General features: G+C 45.9%; 1 protein-coding gene across 8 annotated transcripts; it reads right to left on the bottom strand.

Annotated features, from left to right (window-relative positions):
• Positions 1 to 45: 45 nt before the first annotated feature.
• On the bottom strand, positions 46 to 13,127 carry IMMT (inner membrane mitochondrial protein). Of its 8 annotated transcripts, none has more exons than XM_062613485.1 (14): positions 13,033 to 13,127; positions 11,898 to 12,087; positions 10,246 to 10,368; positions 9,579 to 9,651; positions 8,412 to 8,516; positions 7,260 to 7,396; positions 6,050 to 6,153; positions 5,129 to 5,264; positions 4,600 to 4,729; positions 4,312 to 4,326; positions 2,496 to 2,719; positions 1,743 to 1,874; positions 1,302 to 1,431; positions 46 to 1,008 (listed from the first exon to the last, which is right to left on the bottom strand). In XM_062613485.1, the coding sequence occupies exons 2-14, from the start codon at positions 11,943 to 11,945 to the stop codon at positions 401 to 403; spliced, it is 1,965 nt and encodes a 654-aa protein (XP_062469469.1). In that variant the 5' UTR covers positions 11,946 to 12,087; positions 13,033 to 13,127; the 3' UTR covers positions 46 to 400. The 8 variants fall into 8 exon arrangements, with proteins under 8 accessions (XP_062469469.1, XP_062469470.1, XP_062469467.1 ...); XM_062613486.1 differs by having other exon boundaries at positions 8,412 to 8,513; XM_062613483.1 differs by having other exon boundaries at positions 9,579 to 9,659; positions 10,251 to 10,368.
• Positions 13,128 to 16,905: the final 3,778 nt, after the last annotated feature.

Here is a 16,905-nt window from a genome sequence, read left to right as displayed (position 1 = left end):
ACTGGAAGGCTATATTTGACATTGACATGAGACTGAACAGCAGGAGAAAGTCGTTGAAGTCTGGTTTTATTGAGCTGACAAAGTGGCAAATTGTTAATGGCAGGTTACAAACATGATTTTGGTTGACCACAAGCCTGCTTGGTAAGATGGGGAAGAAACAAAACTCTTACACCAATTGTAGAGAAGCTTCCTGAAGCTGGGTGTCAGGATAACTCCAAACTGACAAAAATACAACAGGTTGTGAAGTTAAATACAGTGCAAGGAAACAAAGCCTGCACCCGTGCTTTGCTTTCACACCTCCAGCCCCTGCCAGTGGCTTGCTTTGCAACCCTCAGGAGACGATGCCACTTCTTCCCAGCACATTCCATCACTGAACCACCTCCAACGCCACAATCCTGCCTCACTGCACTTGAGTTGTTCCCAGCCCCACGGCACTGGCGTACGCCGTCAAGATCTCCACGATCTGTTTTGTTTCCAGGGTCATGCGAGCCTCGGTGAGCCAGTCGTGGGCCACCCTCCTGGACTCCCCTCTCAACTGGTTGACAAACTTGGCCGCCAGCTCCAGGTCTCCGTGTTCGATGCAGTAGGAAGCGTAAGACAGTAACTTGAAGGTGTCGAGGTCGTCAGGGCTGAGCTCTGCAGGCGGCTTCAGCTGCTGAGGGTGAAAGACAAGCAGGGACTGCAGGTAGGACAGGAAGTACTGGTACAAGCTGTTTCTGGTCTCATCGATCATAGCCACCCGTTTGGCCAGTTTTTGGACCGTGTAGAAGCGCGCTCTGAGGGCCTCCTCGCTGTAGACTCCCCGTGTCAGGGACTCCTGCGGGAGAGCCGCTGTTAAGGCTTCGGTGAACGCGTTGTCAGCACAACTGGCTTTGATGGCCTTCACTGCACTCTCCAGGGGTTCTGTGGGACTGTCCCCAGAGGCTGTTTTCATGCAGTATTTGAGTGCTTCCACAGAGAGCCACAGCTGATGGGCCTTCCTGGCCTCCTCCTCTGCCACTGCGTGACCTGCAAGGTTAAGCCAAGAATGAGATGCTCATTTGGGTGCACACATGGGAAGTTGTGAACATGAGCAGCAAAAGCCACCTCTAAACACTCTGCTTTGACAAGCACTCACTCCCACAGCACTTGATCCTAAATCTGATCCATAATTCAGGATCAGAACAAGACAACAGCAGTTTGGACTCACTCACTAATGTGGCAAACCCAAGACCACAAGTTACGTGCCCAAACATGGGTTTAGGCACCCAGGTTGGGTAACACAACTTTAGTCCTTAGAGAAAGGTGATTTCAGTGCTCACTCTCGACTGCTTGCTCAATTCCCTTCAGCCTGGCGAAGGCAGTGTTGATGTCCATGGTGAAGTTGTCGAGCTGCTCCTGATTAAGGCGTCTGAACTGTATTTCTTGTTCACTGAGTTTCTCTGCTAAGTTCTGAAACAGAACAAGACACATCAATCAGACCAGAAACAGCCACTTCATTACAGGCACCTGATTTTTAAGGGGTGTTTCTATAAAGCTCTTGTCCCTGCTAGGGTCAATGCATATAGTAAATACAACAGACCAGTGAAAAGCCTTACTAGGGTGAATTTAACAGTTATTGCACTTGGAACTATCCAAAGTTTATCATTTATGGTAAAATCTTTAGAGACCTTGTCAAAAGTCCCTCTCCAGTATTCTCATGGGCCCCCTTTAGGTATATGAGAGATATCCCCCTAATTCCCTTAGGGACTCTTCTCCTTTACCTGCTCAAATTCCACCTTCAGGTCCTGCTCCTGGACCCTCAGAACGTCCCTGATGTGGTCTGTGTGGGCAGCCGCCTGCCGCCGGAGCTGCGTCCGCATTTCACCCTCCATCACCTCCCGCACTTCTTCGATCTGCACACACAAGGGGTTGTTACAACAGTGCTAGTTTCCAACTGCTTGTCGCAGGTGGTGATTTATACAACATCACTGATTACCCAGAGGGTATTTTATACAAGTGGCATTGATAGGGCCCATGTTTCATCTTAAAAAGCTGCTGAGGTCCAGTTCCATAGCTGAGCCTTTTCCTGTTCAAAAGCAGCTTCACAATCCACTAATGCCAACAACTGCTGATTACTCACCAGGTACTTACTGCGGTTTAGCCACAGAAAGGTTTAATTTATGGTGTCTGTATCTACCCCAGACTGGTTTGTGTTGGAAGGGAAATTAAAGCTCATCCAGTTCCAACCCCTGCCACGGGCAGGGACACCTTCCACTAGAGCAGCTTGCTCCAAGTCCCTGTATCCAACCTGGCCTTGAATACTGCCAGGGATGGGGCAGCCACAGCTTCTCTGGGCACCCTGTGCCAGCGCCTCAGCACCCTCACAGGGAAGAGCTTCTGCCTAAGAGCTCATCTCAATCTCCCTTCTGGCAGGTTAAAGCCATTCCCCTTGTCCTATCTTTCCAGGCCCTTGTCCAAAGCCCCTCTCCAGGTTTCTTCTAGGCCCCTTTAGGCACTTTAGGAGGCTGCTTTACCTTCTTCTCCTGTTCCAGTTCAATCTCACTCTTGTGATGCTCCAGCGCTTTGGCCACAGCTGCCTCAAATGCTTTTTTATCTTCAAGTTTCTGCTTCTCCAGGGCCAGCTCAATGTGCTGCTGCTCCCGCACCCGCTGCTCTGCCAGCTGCTTGTTCAACTGGTCGATGCGGCGATGGGCATGTGCAATGAGAGAGTTCAAGTCGTCTGTTGATAACTGGTCAGCTGAAGAACACACAGGGTGTTAGGGAAGGTCTGCAGGGAAGTGGCTGCTCTACTGCATTGTCCACCTCCCCCTCAAGCACTCTGAGGCTCTGTGTGGTTGGCCAGTGAGCATGTTTTATGGGGATCCCTGAGCACTTCAAGCCTTTGACCTGTGCTAATGCCCACCCAGAACTGCTCTGAACCCACCTACGGGCAAGGACTTCCAATCTAGGAGAGAAATTCCAGACTGGTTTGTGTCTTAAAGCTCACCCAGTTCCAACCCCCTGCCACGGGCAGGGACACCTTCCACTAGAGCAGCTTGCTCCAAGCCCCTGTGTCCAATCTGGCCTTGAACACTGCCAGGGATGGGGCAGCCACAGCTTCTCTGGGCACCCTGTGCCAGCACCTCAGCACCCTCACAGGGAAGAGCTTCTGCCTAAGAGCTCATCTCAGTCTCCCCTCTGGCAGGTTAAAGCCATTCCCCTTGGCCTGTCCCTGCAGGCTCTTGTCCTAAGCTCCTCTCCAGCTTTCTCATATCCCCTTCAGGCACTGGAGCTGCTTTCAGGCCTCCCTGTAAGGAGCCTTCTCTTCTACAGGCTGAACCATCCCAGCTCTCAGCCCCCATCTCCATAGGACACTGAACACTGATACCTCCAGGTTGGTCCAATCTTATAGAAATTAGATCCTGAAAACACTGAATTCATTGTGAGAGGCAGCCACAACTTATCTTCCTTCACCAGTCCTCCAGACCAGCAGTTCCCAGTCACATTTCTTACCCCAATCTGTACTTTCCATGTTTGGCCTCTCAAAGAGCTGTGGGGGTCACAACCACTTTGGATTTGCTAACAAGTTTGCTATTTTGCTGCCTGGAAAGGAGGAGGACACAGGCTACACCTGCAGCATCTCATGACCTTACATATGGGGACCTGAGAGCTGCCCAGGCTCTGTAAAATGCTGCAGCTCACTTTGGACTGGCTGCCAGCCCCGTTTTCCATACAGGACTACTCAGGAATGCCTGCCTGCAGGGTCTGAAGCACATGAAATTCCACAGTGCTTCAGCCACCCTGCTGCTGAGTGCTGGGGAGAGGACTGGCACAGGAGGGTTCAGTACAGTGGTGCTCAGCAGGGAAGCTGAGCAGCAGCACTAAGCTCAGTGCTGAACTTACACTGTTATAATGAGGGTTTACTGCACTCCAGATTTAAATTACATTTATTTGATTGAAAGAATATAAATAATAATCAAGCTCAGAATCAAGGGGTTAATCAGAACTGAAACCAGCTTGAAGATGAAATCTGGGCAATCAAATCAGCTTCAAATGAAACTGATCTGGGTTTGGTGGCCCAGCTCAGAGCAGCCCTAGTACTGAAGTGTTGTGGCAGGGCTGGCAAGAGCTGCAGTATCCAGTATCTCTGCCACCAGGACTGCTGAGGTGGGCCTCCTTCAGGACAAGCACCACCACAATATCAACTAGGATTGGTCTTCAAAGGGTCTGCTTCTCACTGGAATCTCAGCAGCACAAAGACTGGCTTAAATGTAAAGTCATGCGCCACACAGATATGAAAAGGGACAAAGAGAAGAGATGACATGCACAAGACAGAACAAGTTAACTCACCTAAGTCAGTTATCTCTGCAACAGAAAGAGGAGAGGTTGGAAAAGTTAACACACATTCACTACAACAAGTCAGTCATGCAGAAGTAAAAGAGGAAACTAAGAGCTTATCATCTACAGTGACTTAAACAAGAGTTCAAGTCTTGAGGAATTCAGGAAGAATATAGAAGTCTCTCTATTACAAGATACAGCCCAAAACATCCCAATCACCGAAATCCCCTTTAGAAACCTGAAGACTGATGTTTAACCAAATGAAACATGCACACAGTCATGGTGCCATCAGAGACTTACTTAGCCCCTTCCAGCCAGGCTTGACATCGGGGGTGATGCTGTCAAGCTCTCGCTGAAACTCTTCTCTAGCCGTAGTCACAAGCTCATGATATTGAGCTACAATCTTGGCCTCAGATTGTGCTGCCTGAACCTGTAACAAACCCAAATGAGAGGGGTTTAGTATTGAAAAGGGAAGCATAGAGAATTTACAGCCAGGCTCTGAGTTAGTGGGTAACACCATTTACACACCAAGTCATCAGCACACATTGCTCCTGTTCCTCCTTAACCTCACACTAAATTCCTCTTGGAATCAAAGAGGAAGAACAAGTTGCCCACAGAAAGGACTGACTCCAGTCAAGCTGCCTGGAGACTTTCAGGAGAGAGTTCAAGCTCTCACAAAGATCTTGTCATGGCTGATTACTGGGAGTACAATCAGCTCTGAGACAGAGTATAGCTGGAACAGGATGGAACTTACTAACCTACCACAGAGGATGTGGGGATGGGAGACCTGCACAAGTTGCCAGGCACTTACAGTCTGTGGAAGCATTACCTTTTTCACCACATTGTCCAAGTCAACTATCATATGACGAAGGTTTTCTTCTGCAGAGGTAATGTGAGATTTGGCTCCTGCAATCTGAGACTTCTTGGCATCCTCGATTACACCTTTCATCTTCTCTAACTCCTCTCTGAAAAGAGAAGCAGCTGCTAATGATAAATAACATGTACAGGTCTTACAGCATAACCCCAGAGAAAGGTTTACTTCATGCTGTCTGCATTTACCATAGACTGGTTTGGTTTGGAAGGGAGCTTAAAGCTCCTCCAGTTCCAACCCCCTGCCACGGGCAGGGACACCTTCCATTAGAGCAGGTTGCTCCAAGTCCCACCCAGGCTTGCCTTGAACATTGTCAGGGATGGGGCAGCCACAGCTTCTCTGGGCACCCTGTGCCAGCGCCTCAGCACCCTCACAGGGAAGAGCTTCTTCCTTATATCTAACCTAAATCTATTCAGGTTAAAGCCATTCCCCCTTGTCTTACCACTACATGCCCTTACAATAAGTTTAATATTGATAAAATTATCCAAGAATAACACTAAAAGGATTGTGGATTATTTTAATCTTATTTGAATTTACCACCACTAGATACAAGCACTAAGGGAATAAACAAGTTCTTAAAACGGAATAGGACTGTTTCAGACTCCTGGGTACAGTGAGGACTGTGTGCACAGGCACCCAAGATAATGGTACAGCCATCAATCAGAGAAAGGAGGGGTGACAAAGGAAAACAATCAGGTGTACACACTGCAAACTGAAATGTTCATTACTGTATGGAACCTGGTTTTGATTTGGCACTAACACATCAGTGTGCCTGCAGCAGTGACTGCATCCTTTCTAGAAACTCATTGGGTGTCTCCCAGCCCTCGCATGGACAATACTATCTCACCATTCAATGAGCCTTAAAACCCAGCAGCTCACTTGGCTTTTAGAAGGGCATCAGCAGCTTCGTCCACAGCTCTCCTCCGATCCTTCAGTGCTTCCTCCAGTGTGCGCCACTGAGAGGACTTTTTCTCCCCAGCATCCTAAGAAGCAGATTCCTAATCAGGGTCACTGCAATCACTCAGTGAGAGAGTTGTCAAAACAAAGTCTGTAGAGATTTATAGACCCACAGAATGGTTTGGGCTGGAAAAGACCTTCAGATCATCCAGTTCAACCCCCTGCCATGGGCAGGGATGCCTCACACTTGACTATGTTGCCCAAGGCTCTGACCAACCTGGCCTTGATTCACACATTGCTACAAATTCCACTTCTTGCTACAGATTTCACTCAACCTGAGCAATATCCTTGTGTTTTACCAACAGCAGGAATTATTCTCCTCTTCCAATGTTTTAGTTTGGGTTTGTTGGGTTCCTCACCTGATCAACAGCCATTTGTACATGCAGAAAAGGCTGTGTGGATCACTATGGTGCCACAGCGGTTCACGGCGAATACCTGCATGTATTAATGTACTCTAATACCTAAACACTGCTTTTAAGCTTAACACTTAAAGCATCATAATACTTTTAAGTTGCTTAATGTTAAAGTAAGCTTAACACTTAAGCTTAAAAGCAAACTCTTAAGGCATTTGTTTTACTAACCACTAGATTAAATCTTGTGTGTGTTTAGTTGCCCATATGCTCATTGATTAACAACTAAATGATATCCTCTGATCCAGAACTCAATAGGCAGCAGCAGTTCCCCACAAGTATTAGGTTTATTCCAGCACTGGCGCACCAGAACCACAAATGCCATCGCTCATACACCACCTGCTCATTTCCAGGCAAGAAACAAAGAACCCAGCAAGATTTGGTAAGGAGAAGAGCTTGACAGAATTAGCAGGGTGGGCAGCATGATACCCGCACTGTACCTGGGTAAAAAAGGAGCTTGGGAATTAAAATACAACGTGAATACTTGCAAGCAGAAAAGTGCAAGTTAATAATACATTAATAAAGGGAAATAAAGGAGTTGGGGAAAAATAGATCATTCAAAAGCAAAGCCACCTCATTCACAAGTGAAACATGACTGATAACAGTGAATACATTGCAAGAAAAGCTTCCAACTTCAGTTTTAGTTGTGAGATCAAAGGTTGTTTGGTGTGGGGTGGTTCTTTCAGTGTGTGCAGAAAAAGAACAATATTGTCCCAGTTCACCTCAGAATTGTCCATGGCCTCCTTCAGTATCTGTGAATGGGCATTGACTGCTTGCACAGCAGACTCCTGGGCAGTAATGGCCTGAAGGGTTACACGAGCTGTTGTGCTTAGAGCTCCTTCAAGAGTTGCTGCAAGGGCTGGAAAAACATGAATTAAGTCAATTAAACTATAGAGAAAAGAGTTTTAGAATCAGTGAAACGACACCTCATATCCTCTGTGCCTCCTTATGCTATTTTCTATGACCCAAAACAGTTCAGTTCAGGAACTGCAATATAGCCTCCAGATGAAGAGTCACCAAACGCACTTCCTATTTAGAAAGGGAGTTCTAAGGTGCAAGTCTGCACTTACAGCAATAAAATTCCTCCGTGGAAAACCTTCACCATGCTTTTGCACAGGAACGCATTTAATCCAAGAGGTGTATCCCATCACATAGAGGGAGGCTGAGCCAAAAGAAGAGAAGCTGAAGGGGCATCTTAAGTGATGCCTTCCACATCTAAAGGGCTGTTACAGAAAAACCTGAACCAGGCTTCTCAGAGGTGGCCAGAGAAATGGAGAGAGGCAACAGATCCATGTGGCAGCAAGAGAAATTAACTGGATGCACCAAGTTCTCCATCTCAGGAAGTGCTGACAAAACTGCTCAGGGAGGTGGAACAACCTCTATCCTGGCAGAGCTCCAAACCTCCAGGGAGGCCTTGAGCAACCTTCCTGTGGAAGGATCATTATTTATACTTTCAAAGGGTGCTCCTAGAGAGGTGGATGATGCCCCAAGCCTGTCAGTGTTTAAGAGGCCTCTGGACAATGCCCTTAAGAACATGCTTGAACTTGGTCAAGCCCTGAAGTGGTCAGGGAGCTGGACTTGATGATTGTTTTAAGTCCCTTCCAACCAACCGAGTCTAATCTATTCTAACCTGTCCCAATTCCCCATGCAGGGAGATGGACCTTGGAGATCCATTCCAACCCAAAGTTTTCCATCATTCTTTGACTATCAGTTACTTCATAGTGAGTGGAAGAAGCTTCAACACCACTCACTCTGCCAACCCAACACAGAGACAACAAAAAGCTGTATAAGCAGCTTAGAACTCCAAAGCCAAGAGAGTCCAACAATTCTTCTGTCATGTACAACACAGAGAGGAAAACCAACAGCACACTCACATGATATCTTCTCTTGCTCCTCTTTGTCTTGCTGGGCAAGCCGGGCTGCAACTTCTTCTGGTGACCGTTCTTTTACAGCATGGAAACCTTCATGTACTTTACCTACTCGGAAGTAAAAGAGCTTGTTTCAGTGGAGAGCCCAAGTTAGTACCTGGATTACTTGCAGGGAAGTCACTTTCTTTCCTGCACTGATTTTTATCATCAGGATCACATTACAAATCTGACTTCTGCACAAAGCCATGCTGAAACTACCTCAGGCACTTTTATATCTGTAAGTAAAGGCCAGGTTCACATCTTCTTAAAATTAAAGATGGTAGCATGGACACCTCACCTGCATGTGTAGGTTTGATGTTGACCAGATACAAAAATACACAAGATTCAAAGGCAAAAGGCAAAGCAAGAAGTGAGAAACATCTATGGAGCCAAGTTTAATTTTTAAGATAGTATCTTGGGAGTTTTTAGCTCCCCTATGGCATGCTTAGTGTCCAGTTAAAATAACAAGAGATTAGTGAGCAGGTTATGGTGACTCACAATTCTATTCTATTCCTTAGCCTAAGGCTATTTAAGAGTGAGCATTCACTTAAGTAATTCAAGACCAACAGCAAGTCTGTATCTGTACTGAGGAGACAGCCCAGACCTCTCAGACTCAGGTTACCTTCTAATAATGCTGATGCTAACTCTGAAGAATGTATTTGCTTATTGCTGCTACGCTTGTTACGAGATGTGTTCATACATAAAGAAATTAATATAATCCCATCTCAAAGAGACCATGATAGAGAAGCTGGTGCTTCTTGTTGAGTTAAGCAATGTTCTTCAGTTGCTCCACTTGGCCCTGGGCAGACATGCTTTTCTGAACAGCAATCAGAAAGCCACAAAGAGCACAGGCAAACTGGACTATGCAAGTTCCAGTTCAGCATAAAGGCTTCCCTCTTGTGTTCACACCTATACCTGTCCCAGGTATCACTCTCAACTTCTTAGTATGCTAAAACTCTATTAACAGATGATGGGAGTGTCCTTCTGTGAGAGGCACAAAGAATCCTTTAAAAACAAAGAATCCTTTTAAAAAGCCTTTAAAAACTAACAAATACCAAGACAGGAGTAAGAGTTTATGCACTTGAAGCTACAGGATTTGGGGTTTATCCATCACATTCACATGATCTTTTTCACCTTCTTCAGTCTGTATCCCAGGAGCTGGCACCGACACGGCTACCCCTGTTGCAGAGATGATCTGTGCTGCAGCCTTGCCCGCTGTTAAACACAGTTACAGAACAAAACCACCCAGTAAATGTGTGTTAGAATGTTAAGAACAGGGATATAAGACTTCATTATTTTTTTGCCTCTAAAAACATTCTTTTGGACACTGATATTAGTATTGCCAGAGAGCTTCCTGGAGACACAGCAACCAAGTATTACACATACACACACACATGCAGCCATGAAATGTACAATGATGTCAAAACTGCTCCTCTCTAAACCAATCCTGTTTGATCTGGCTTTGCAGTAGCTCAATCATTATCCAAATGAAAGCTTCTTGTGCTTGCAAGCAGAGGTGAATAGCCTCAGCACCAAAGTGATCATCCTGCTGAGTCCCATATCTAAAGTTTATCTCACATTCCAAATAGTCTATAAAGTAAATTAAGAAACAAAATAGTAGGAAAAAAGAAATCTAAAGCCATTTTAGGCAAATTTTCCTATGACTGAAAATAACATTAATTCTCAGAAATGAGAGCATACTTATCATCAACCATTCCAAAGGACTATCTTAAATCTCCCCTAGCACGTATGACATAGACCATTAGGATCTTTTGCTTCTCTCCACACGATACTGTATAACTTTACCTTCTTTTTCCTCTGCAGGAGCAGCAACCTCTGTTTTGCTGATGTGGGATTTAGCGGGCTGTTTGGACTCTTTCATTACTTCTGCTACAGATGAGATCTTCAGTGGGCCTTGCTGTAGCTTGAAAAATCAAAACCAAGAGACCCCATCAGTTTTCCAATCAGCTTGTGTGGCACTGCTTCCATCAGAATGGGAAAGCACATTTCCACATCTAGATGGCTGTAGCATAAATCTAAGCTTCAAGGTACAGATGAAAACAATAGCAAGGCCATGCCATTTCTTGCCTTGATTTTTATTGTAGAAGGAATCTTTACAACTTCCACCTCTGGAAAACTGAAGGGACAGCAGTGCCACAGGTTTCTTTATAAATGTTTATTAAGGTATGAATAAAAAGCAGGTAATTTCCTGCCTCAAGTGTTCCAAACACTTCTGAGTCTGTTGAGCACTACAAATAACACAGAAACTATAAAAATCACTCACATGAAGGTCTGAAACCACTCCAGAAAGCAGATTTAAATGATTTAGTCTCTATAAGATATCTTAAACTAGTTCAGTTGACACTTCTCTATTTCAAACCTCTGCAGCATTTATTGTCACAACAAGTGAAGCCATCAGTCTCCCCTGCCCAGCTTCAGCTCTTTAGATGAGTGCTCCAACAGCCTGCCCCTCAACTGTCAAGCTTTGCCCCACACACTTCTGGCAGTCACCCCTCCCATCCTGACCAGTTTCTAGGCAACTCCTTCTGAAGCTCAGTGGAAAAGATAGGAATTGTTATTGCTCAGGCTATTGCATAGCTCAAGATATGTTTGAATTAAAGAACAAACACAGTGATTTGGTCTGGGTATCACTGAATGATGCCACAGGCACGGTGTGGGATTGACAGGTGTGAAAGGAATCAGATTTGCATGATTTCACTGACTGCGCTTTGAAAGGATTCAGACGCTCATGTTCAGGGCAGACAAACACTCAAGAAAAGAGTATTGCAAGGTTTTATGATATTAATCCTTTAATATCCATTACTCAAAGCCACAAGGAATTAAGAAAAGCATCTGAGTTAGAGCCATGACTGCGCAGGTGATGACTTTGTCAGCCAGCAAAATCTGCTAGTGCCTGGGAGGCATGAAGAGCTTGGGTGAGCACTAGGGTGTCTAAAGCCAGAAAAGAGGCAGTTTTGGTGAACTGATCTCCTCTTCATTAAAAACAGCTTTCTTAAATGCCAATTTAATAACTTCTGGGTTTCTTGCGGGTCAAGTGGCTTCTGGAAGCTCAGGACAACCACAGCAGAGCAGCTCTTCAGCATTCTTGGATAACTGAGAAGCGTTTGCTTTCAGATGTAGGAACAGAGAAACTTCCAGATTCAATTTCCAGAAGGCAGCGTCAGGTTTCCCCTTCCCCATGTTCATGCCACTAAGATTTCAAAGGGTGATGCTTACTCATGGCTCTGTACCACGCAAATCTTTACTCATTCCAGCATGTTTTCAGTCCTCTTTAAAGTTAAGTTCAGCTCAGAATAAGAGTTTTCTAATCCTGCTACATCTACACTGAGCCTCTAGGAAAACAGTTAAATTCTAGCACATCACCTACCCCTCTCTCTGCCCACTTTATGTCTAAGCAGAGCAGCTATTCAGTTAGGAATGGGAAACACTTACTGGTTTCTTTGGCAGCGGTGTGCTGTAAGGTGCAGGACCAAGTGCCATCTCAAAGAGTTTATCCGAGTAGGGAATGGCCTTCTCGACGCTCTCCCGGAACTGGGAATCATAGCTGGCGTACAGGACGGTCCCCCCCACCCCTCCACCCACAAACAGGATACCAGCACCAATGATTTTACCTACAGAAACACTGAGGGGGAAAGAAGAGTCAAAGTTATCAGCTGTATTAGTGAGAGTGATGTAAAGTGTATTATATGACAAACATCAATCAGTTTGTGAGACTTCAGCTTCTGGCTGAGGACAACCACTCTGTTCTTGCCAATAAACCCAGCACCCACTTTAAGCCACTTTCAGCACCAGCAAATCCATGCTCAGTCATGACAAACCCAAAGGCAGGATGGCAACTCACAACCTTCCTTGTAACTACTGATCATCTCGATGAGCTTCATTTACATTTGACTGAATCAAACAAGGAAGACACAAAACTATGAGAATGGAAGTTACTCAACAAGTCCCACTGCTACCAATTTGCTCCCATGTGAAACTAAGGAGCAGATTCCCTCTTGGACAACGCAACAGAAGAACCAATTTATGGACTCACAGAATTCTTTGGGCTGGAAGAGACCTTCAAAGCTCATCCAGTCCAACCTCCCCTGCAATGAGCAGGGACATCTTCAACTAGATCAGGTTGCTCAGAACCACATCCAGCCTGGCCTTGAATGTCACCAGGGATGGTGCATCCACCTCTTCTCTAGGCAACCTGTGCCAGTGTTTTACCACTGTCATCCAGCCTGCGTCTTCCCTCTTTAGTTTAAAACCATCACTCCTCATCCTATCACAGTAGGCCCCCGTAAAAAGTCTGTCCCCATATTTCTTATGAGTCCCTTTTAAGAACTAAAATGCCACAATAAGGTCTCCCTGAAGCCCTCTCTTCTCCCAGCTGAATAACTCCAGCTCTCTCAGCCTGCCTCCATAGGGGAGACACTCCTCTGGATACTCTCCCATCAGATCCATGTCTTCCCTGCGGACTCCAGAGCTGGATGCAATAATCCAGGTGGGGTCTTGCCAGAGAAGGGTAGAGAGGCAGAATCACCTCTTGACCTTCACATTCCACCCTCCAAATCCCCCTACGTACCCAGACTCTCCTGAGGAGGTGGCATATCCACGGTACAGCTGTAATGGACGGAGTGATGCCCTCCGGCACCGGCTATTCTGCAAGGGGTAGAGGAGACAAGAGTTAAGCAGTGAGCACATTTAGACTCAACAGCAGTATCCCACCAGTCTGCTCCACGGCCACACCTCACACACTCTCCAAAATAAAGCAGCAGTTAAAATCAGAGCAGTGATGTTGGACTCTTGTTTTCCCTAAACAAAGCAGAGAGCTTTTTCATAGAGTCACAGACTGGTTTGGGCTGGGAAGGATCTTAAGATCATCCAGTTCCAACCCCCTGCCATGGGCAGGGACACCTCACACTAAACCATCTCACCCAAGGCTCTGTCCAGCCTGGCCTTGAACACCACCAGGGATGCAGCATTCACAACCTCCCTGGGCAACCCATTCCAGTGCCTCACCACCCTTACAGTAAAGAATTTCTTCCTTATATCCAATCTAAACTTCCCCTGTTTAAGTTTTAACCTGTTACCCCTTGTCCTGTCACTACAGTCCCCAATGAAGAGTCCCTCCCCAGCATCCCTATAGGCCCCCTTCAGATACTGGAAGGCTGCTATGAGGTCTCTAATGCTATGAGGTCTCCAATGGTTTCACAGGGAGCTTGTAGCTTAAGAGCTTTTTAAGTGGTAATGAGGCATTCTGAAAAACAAGGAGGAAAACCAAACCCTGCCCCAGCTTATTTCTGCCCTGACTTTGCCCGTTTACATTCGCTACCCAGTACAACTGGGTTAATTCAGATTCTCTTTGTCAATCTCAAGACAACCCCAAGCCCTCAGCTGTGAGCAGAGCAGATGACAACAGCAGCTGTTTAAATACTTTAAACTATTAAAACCTCTATTTAATACTTCCAACTGCTTTTATTTCTGAAGACATACGAGCAGATCTTGAGCTTCCATACAGACACCTCCCCTTTACAAGAACTAATCACAGCTTTCCATAGAGACATCAGAGTAGAACATAAATTGCTATATGAAGAGTTATATTTTGTTGTATTCTACTCAACAGAACCCACATTACCCAAGATTTTTATCTATCTCCTTTACATCTGAATACTCCGATGTACCAGAAAGACTGGTTAAGCTACTATAGCCTACGGAAGGAGAAACACCATCCCCTGTCAGGTGTTATTTTCCCCACACAAGAATTGCTAAGACAGAAATCAGGACTCATGGAAAACCACTCTAAAGGCACAAAAAGAACTTTTCCCACAGATAAAGTATTTTGGCCAAGCAGGGAATTTTCCTTTAAATAGAAGGAAAACTGGGAGATGCTTCACTACAACATAAGCCCCCAAAGGAAGTTTCTCTACTTCCTTTGGCACATGGCAATAAGTAACAAGGACAAATCTTGTGCTTTAGGTCCCATCCCTGCCCAACAGCACAGAGAGGAAAGGCAGGAACACTGAATTCTTAAGTTTTTCCAGAAAGGCAGCCAACACATGTTTAATGAGTAACAGGAGCACGGGTACAGCAACAGGAAACGTGCTCCTCTTCCCCCTGAGACCTTCCCGAGCCCTCTCTGGCTTCCAGGGCTGATTTTCTGGGTTACAATGGATAGGCAGCAAAATCATGCATATATTCTGTAGTGGTTTTGATTATTAGACTTGATTGCCCCAGCAGCACACACTGAGGCTTCACTTGTCCTTCCAAGGGGAACTTCACGACTAAAAGCCTTGGAAATCATCTTGTAATAGACCGCTGGCCATGCTCCTGCCTCTCAATAGCTCCACACCATGACACACAGGATGAGCAAAACACTTCAGCATTGTGTGTACAGCTCAACCCAATGAAATGAGAAGGGACAAAACCCATTCTTTTCTATTCATCAGACTGAATTTTCAGTCCCTTCCAGCACTTTGGGTTTAAGTTATTTTGCCTGATGCTCATCTGGAAACAAACTGTTGCTCCCAAGCCCTTCAGCAGGCTCTCCAGAGGTTATCCCACAGCAAGAGGGGGTTTAAGGCGACTCACTCTCACACCTGTGCTCGGGCTGGACTTGCCTTCTAGGCGATCCTGGAGGCTGCCACAACCATAACCTTGGTTCCTGGGGCAGTTCTTCCATTTGCATGTTGGCTAAAGCCCCTTCTTACCCCGGTGATGGCAGATAACACCCTACCCAGTCAGTTCTCCCACCTTCAGCAAACACATCTGTTCCTGCATTGGGAACAGGCTGTGCTTAGGTAGCTAAGGGAGAAGAGGGGAAAATATGCTGCTGGTACCTCAGCATTTATCCTTTGTATACCAGGAGGGTTTTTTTGGTGGGATTATTGGTTTTAGTGCAGATGCTCTATGGACCAGGTGATCTTTGTGGTCCATCCCAAGAAGGGATGTTCTATGATCAGCCAAATCCCCATTTACTGTTCATCAAGTTGAGAGGAAGCAAAACCCAGGAGCTCTGCCTACAATGTTGGACTCTCACACTAGTGTACATGTAGCGATGGGAGTGAGAACTAAACCTAAACCCCAACAACTCTTTCCCTCAAGATGCTGCAGCAAGCAGAGGCTCCTGCAGCTGGCCAGGAAACACCAACCAAAAGTCTTAGGTATCAATGTTTTATGAACCCAAGCTCAAGTCTGATTTCTTTCCATCACATCCAAATACACTACACTAAAAATATCATTGATTCCTCAAAAATCCTTCTTTTTTTTAAAGAAGCATTTTCTCTTTTGGCCATCATAATAATATTGCTTGTATTTCCTGTATCACTGTAATTTGGAAACTTACAGGTAGTTTGAATCATTTCCAGGACTTTGTCAGGTTTTAGACCCCTGTTATATATTTGCAATATTAAATTACAATGGATTTGGAAGAAATAGATGGCACATGCTTTGTTGCTATGCCCTGTGAAAGGCAGAAATAACCCTTTGCTGTCCTGCAGAAGACAGAGAAAACCATTTTGATAAAGCATCACGCAGACAGATCCCTGTAGCAAGGGCACTGCAGGGCAGCAGTTGCCATTTTCTCCTCCTCTTCCAGCAGTTCTATGTGCTGTTTGTTTCACCTAATTCCTTAGCTGCTTATTATTTTACATTCATTATACACTATTATATCACCACAAGAATCACTTTGCAGTGCACATCATACCTTCAATCTGGCTAATATTCAGAGCCCCAGTGAACCGAGCATTTGAGGCTGTTGCTTATACTTCACATGTAATTTCAAATTACAGAATCCCAGACTGGTTTGTGTTGGAAGGGACCCTAAAGCTCACCCAGTTCCAACCCCTGCCACGGGCAGGGACCCCTTCCACTAGAGAAGCTTGCTCCAAGCCCCTGTGTCCAACCTGGCCTTGAACACTGCCAGGGATGGGGCAGCCACAGCTTCTCTGGGCACCCTGTGCCAGCGCCTCAGCACCCTCACAGGGAAGAGCTTCTGCCTAAGAGCTCATCTCAGTCTCCCCTCTGGCAGGTTAAAGCCATTCCCCTTGGCCTGTCCCTGGAGGCCCTTGTCCAAAGCCGCTCTCCAGGTTTCCTGCAGCCCCTTTAGGCACTGGAGCTGCTCTGAGGTCTCCCCTTAAGAGGTCTTCTCCAGGCTGAACCAGCCCAGCTGTCCCAGCCTGGCTCCAGCCCTCTGAGCATCTTCTAGTACCCAGACACAGGACACACCACCCTCTGCATTCATTCAGTCCCAGCTAAACCTCTCCCAGTCACCAGGCTCCAGCATGCTGCCCCAGAGCCTGCACAGAATGAAGCCTGTGCTGTTTTCTGCCGCACGGGATCTGTGTACTTAAACAGAAAGAGGAAACCAGAAACCTCAGAGGAAGTTTATTATGACAGAGATGAGGTGGAACAAGGGCATCTGACCACAGAACTCCAATTAATTTCCCATCATTCAAGA

The sequence above is a fragment of the Pezoporus occidentalis genome, unplaced genomic scaffold (genome assembly GCF_034315485.1).
Source record: "Pezoporus occidentalis ecotype Australia unplaced genomic scaffold, CSIRO_AGI_Poc_V1 ctg168, whole genome shotgun sequence".
In the NCBI taxonomy this organism is placed as follows: Eukaryota; Metazoa; Chordata; class Aves; order Psittaciformes; family Psittacidae; genus Pezoporus; species Pezoporus occidentalis.
The sequence above is the reverse complement of the archived record's forward strand: the minus strand, read 5'-3'. Positions and strand labels throughout refer to the sequence as shown.